General features: G+C 45.4%; 1 protein-coding gene across 4 annotated transcripts in view; it reads right to left on the reverse strand.

Annotated features, from left to right (window-relative positions):
* Positions 1-4,128, reverse strand: part of PDK1 (pyruvate dehydrogenase kinase 1) — a 47,006-nt gene extending 42,878 nt beyond the window's left edge. For 3 of the 4 annotated variants that reach the window (XM_019553740.1, XM_019553741.1, XM_019553739.1), the window contains exons 1-2: positions 4,022-4,128; positions 805-946 (exon numbers count right to left, since the gene is read on the reverse strand). In XM_019553740.1, the coding sequence (XP_019409285.1) occupies positions 805-946; positions 4,022-4,043 (164 nt within the window). In that variant the 5' untranslated portion in view covers positions 4,044-4,128. Of the gene's footprint in view, positions 1-804; positions 947-4,021 lie in introns of those variants that run through there. The other variant, XM_019553742.1, reaches the window with a different exon arrangement.
* Positions 4,129-4,134: the final 6 nt, after the last annotated feature.

A 4,134-nucleotide genomic window follows, 5' to 3' on the forward strand; every position in this document is an offset into this window, starting at 1 on the left:
CCTCTCGTTTCATCTACACACGGCCCAAGTTTAAAATTTTATACTTAGTAGTGGGTGTGTCTACATGTGCATTGATGTGCTTTAGTTAATGCACGTTATATCTAGTACCACTATTTTGAGGTACTAGGAACGTGCATTATACTGTCTTAATGCGCATTAACTAAACAGCACATTTTTTAAGTGACACTTAATGCATATTAGCCTATTTTAATGCACATTAACTAAACAGCATGTTTTTTTAGGGCTCCTATACACCTGCGGGGAGCTTGCTCTGACACACTTGAGATCCAGTGCATCAGAGCAGACTCAATTAATCAAGTCTGCTGGAGCATGGAAACTGACACGCTCCAGCAGCCTTTCGCATTATGTGCATCATTGCCCCCATACATCTCTGCACTGAAAAAATGGTGGTGGGGCATTTTGAAATAAAACACATTAGATGAGCTTTAGTTCAAAGTGCCCTGCTGACATTTTTTCAGTGCAAGGACACATAGGGGGACACTGATGTGTGATATGTGGGCCCTTTTAATTAGTGCAGCTCACTAATTAATGTGCCCACCACAATGCCCCACAGCACATGTAAAAATGCCTGTAAAATTGGCTAATGCACATTAAAGCACATGTATAGACACACCCATTCTCTCTTAAATTCTAAATTATTTTATTCAGAATAAATTGTGTAATGATACCACAAGCAGGTTTTTCCCCCTAAATCATTGATTTATTCATTTCACTTAATATTAATTGCAAAGGAAACTCTTAAAAGAGTTTAAAAGATAATATAACAAACAAAGCAGTTCTTACCAGCTCTGCACTAGCTGAACTGAAGGTGTTCTTAAAAGGTTGTCTGGAAGCAGACTTATTTCTTTCATTATATTTGCCAATCTTACAGGTAACTCTTGACGTAAAAACATAAATGAAGTCTTTTCACAAGCATTTTCTGATCCTAAGTCAAAAAAATATTTGGGAGGAAAAAAAATAAAGAGTAAAGTTAACACCTGTGGTTAACACACAGAAAAATCTACTTATCTGCGCACACTTTTGCAGTCTCATCTCAACACTAAATCAGGATCAGATGGTAACTAGTTGGTCAGGCACCCTGTTTATTTTTTTGCAGTCACAGGGATTCTGGTTTTTTTCTGTATTAAAAAAAAAAAATCACAAATTCTCTGATTTTAAAAAGCACAAATTGTGTATATATTTTTTGTCAATTCTGATTAAAACCTCCAAAATCTGCATTTTTCCACAATTAAAATGAAATGCCACTATATGTATAGGTATCAGTTGAACACAATGTTTTATTGATATATTTACAATTTTAAAGCAATTTGGAAGCCTAACAGTGCCTCAACTGCTATAACGGGAGCAGAGCAGAGCCCAGTTCCCCCTCCTCCACAGGCAGCATGGCTGGAGTGGCAGTGGGGAGAAGGGGTGGATGCAGGCTGGCTGGGGACTCAGGGCTCCCTGGTGTGGTGCCCTCCCCCTGGGGCCTCTGCAACCCAGTTGACAGGACCAAGCACAGCAGATCAGAGCACGGCCAGACAAGGAGGTTCAGTGCCATTGTCAGGTGCCCCACACCACCATGGTGAGGCACCCCTTGCCCCCTGGCAGTAGCGGAGGGCACAACCCTGCACCTCCACACCTGCTGCTGAAACTTGGGTCTACTACAGTATGATTTGACACTTCCAAACTTATTTTGTGTGTGGTACTTTGTTTTCAAGTAGTAGGAAATGCCTTCTATTATCACTCTTGAACTGACAACACTGTTAAAAATTTGGTCTCCCATTGGTTGTTCCTATCAAAATAAACTGATACTTAAGTCAGGTTTCTCTTTGATGCTTTGCTTCATTATAATGAAGATCCAAAGCCCAGTTTGTATGAATACAGGAGAAACAACTAACAAGGCAGTCCTTGTTTACTGTTCCAAGCCTCCTCTTAGTCAGCACTTAGCCCAAATCTTTATCTATAATCTTTTCTCAGGGCCACATTCTCAGGGTGCTCAGACTGTCATGACTTTTGCTTGCTTGCTCTCTCACACCTCTCTAAAACAATAACCAGTTAAAACCCACTGTCTGTATGTTTTGTTGCTTTGGGCAGAGGCCACTACTGTTTCAGCTATCTATTTCTATAGAGAGAGGTGGCTCAGTCATGTTAGTCACAAGTCAGGTAGAAGATAGGGCTGTCCAACCTAGTTTCTGCATGTTTCTATACAGGAGGTCAGCCACTTTTTACACTGATCCCGATCCCAAATGGAGGATGGCTGTTATACCCACTAGGGCTACAAACAGACATCACATTTGTCCCCAGAAAAAAACATTTTATCCCAGAACAAAGTTCAGTCATTCAGACATTCATATCTGTTGTCCCAAGACAAATCCTAAAGAGGATCATTAGACAAGAAGTGCTGAAAGTTTGTCGCAGGACATCACAAAGCATCTCTGAACCTCCGGACTAAATCACTGAGTCAATGGCAGAGAAGCAGCAGCGCGTTCATCTGCTGATGAAACCCTGATTGAAAGAATGATGAGTGTGTGTGTTTATGCTGGTGGTACTAGGACTTTTATTATCTGGCAGAAACATGGTCACAATGTGTCCTGGGACTAATGCAATGTCTGCTCCTAGCCTAAGTTCAACAAGGCTTAACATAATCATAACTCTTTAAAAATTGCAAAGAGGCAAGAATTCTTGTGGGTGATCTATTTTAATGGGCCAACTGCCCAGCTGGAATAGATGTAAGCGTATCACGGTACCCTTCCTCTGGGAGGGAAGCAACACAGCAGAGCTAAGTGGCAGACAGAACAAAAGCATGAGTAAAAAAAGATTGCTCAAGAGGGTTGTTATCACCAGTGAAGTGCAGAAGTTATCAAGTAGATTATAATGGGCCATGAAGTCACTATGTTAAATCCCTGGTGTACTTAGTACTTAGTGTCCAGGCTTATTGAATTTAAGTTCTCAAGCTCATCTTATAAAAATGCTGGGCACATTAACTGCCACGCAGGACACAGATAAAGTTCCTCAAACAGACCAAGCCCTATGATTTGAATGCTTCCATTAGATCTTTTTATTATTATTATTTAATTTTTTCCATGTCCCAAGCCAAATCAATTCCAAATCTGTGAGTCAGTCCAGAACCATAAGTGGCCCTACAACCGGCAAACATCCTTGGCCCCCACCTGGGGCTTCAGATGTTCTCAAATCCTTTGGTGGGCATCCTACATGCAGGCACAAGCCCAGAGGCTTGTGGTTCGGATGCCCCTTAGTTTCACTTGCCCTCACCCATAGGACCGGAGGGGCAAGCAGGGAGGAATGCCTCCATTAGATCTACTTGACGTTAAAAAAATAAAAAGATATCAAATCAAATCATCATCCAACTTATCCTCCCGTCTGGGGCCTATAGCAAAGACACCCATCGTGATGTTGTATTTGCTATTTCCTCCCTTTCCAAGTACCCAGAGCGCATCAACAGGTGTTCCACCCACGTCCCCCCACTCCTCTAAACAAGGTGCATCCCAAGGCAGCCGTGTGCCCTCACCCACCAAGCCTGGGCTGCTGGATGCTTTGCTTGGTACGGCATGGCTTGTCATCGCTTCCCCAACCACACAACTTCTGCTGCGGCTAAAGTCGGGCTGCCTGAAGCTGCAAGCTTTGTTGAGGATGGTTTTAGGAAGAGCTCAGGTTATGGATTTGTATAGGCCAGTCTGAACAGGGACGACCCCGCCATCCGTCCTCGGGCAGGGGTGGGACTAGGTGCCCGCTGGAGGAGCCCGCCAGCCCCACTTCTCCAGGACGCCGAGAACATTTCAGCAACTGAGAGGCCAGACACCCCCAACGCTGCTGCACACAAAGGCAGGGGCCTCCCCCTGTTCCCGCCTGGCAGTGAAGGCGCCCTCAGAGCGCACGGCAGGGCAGGGCAAGACAAAACACTCCTGCCCCACCTCACCTCGCCGGGCCGGAGCAGGGAGGCCGCGCGGGAGCCTGCCGGGGCCGGGGCCGGGGCTGTCCCCCCTAGCAGGGCGCTCACCGAAGTCCAGGAACTGCTTCATGGAGAGGGGTGAGGGCGAGAAGCGGGCGTAGAAGTCCACCTGCTGCGGCAGCCCGGCCGGCGACACGCAGCGCCGCAGCGCCCGCAGCAGC

This window comes from Crocodylus porosus, unplaced genomic scaffold (genome assembly GCF_001723895.1).
Source record: "Crocodylus porosus isolate Cpor-Errol unplaced genomic scaffold, CroPor_comp1, whole genome shotgun sequence".
NCBI lineage: Eukaryota > Metazoa > Chordata > Crocodylia > Crocodylidae > Crocodylus > Crocodylus porosus.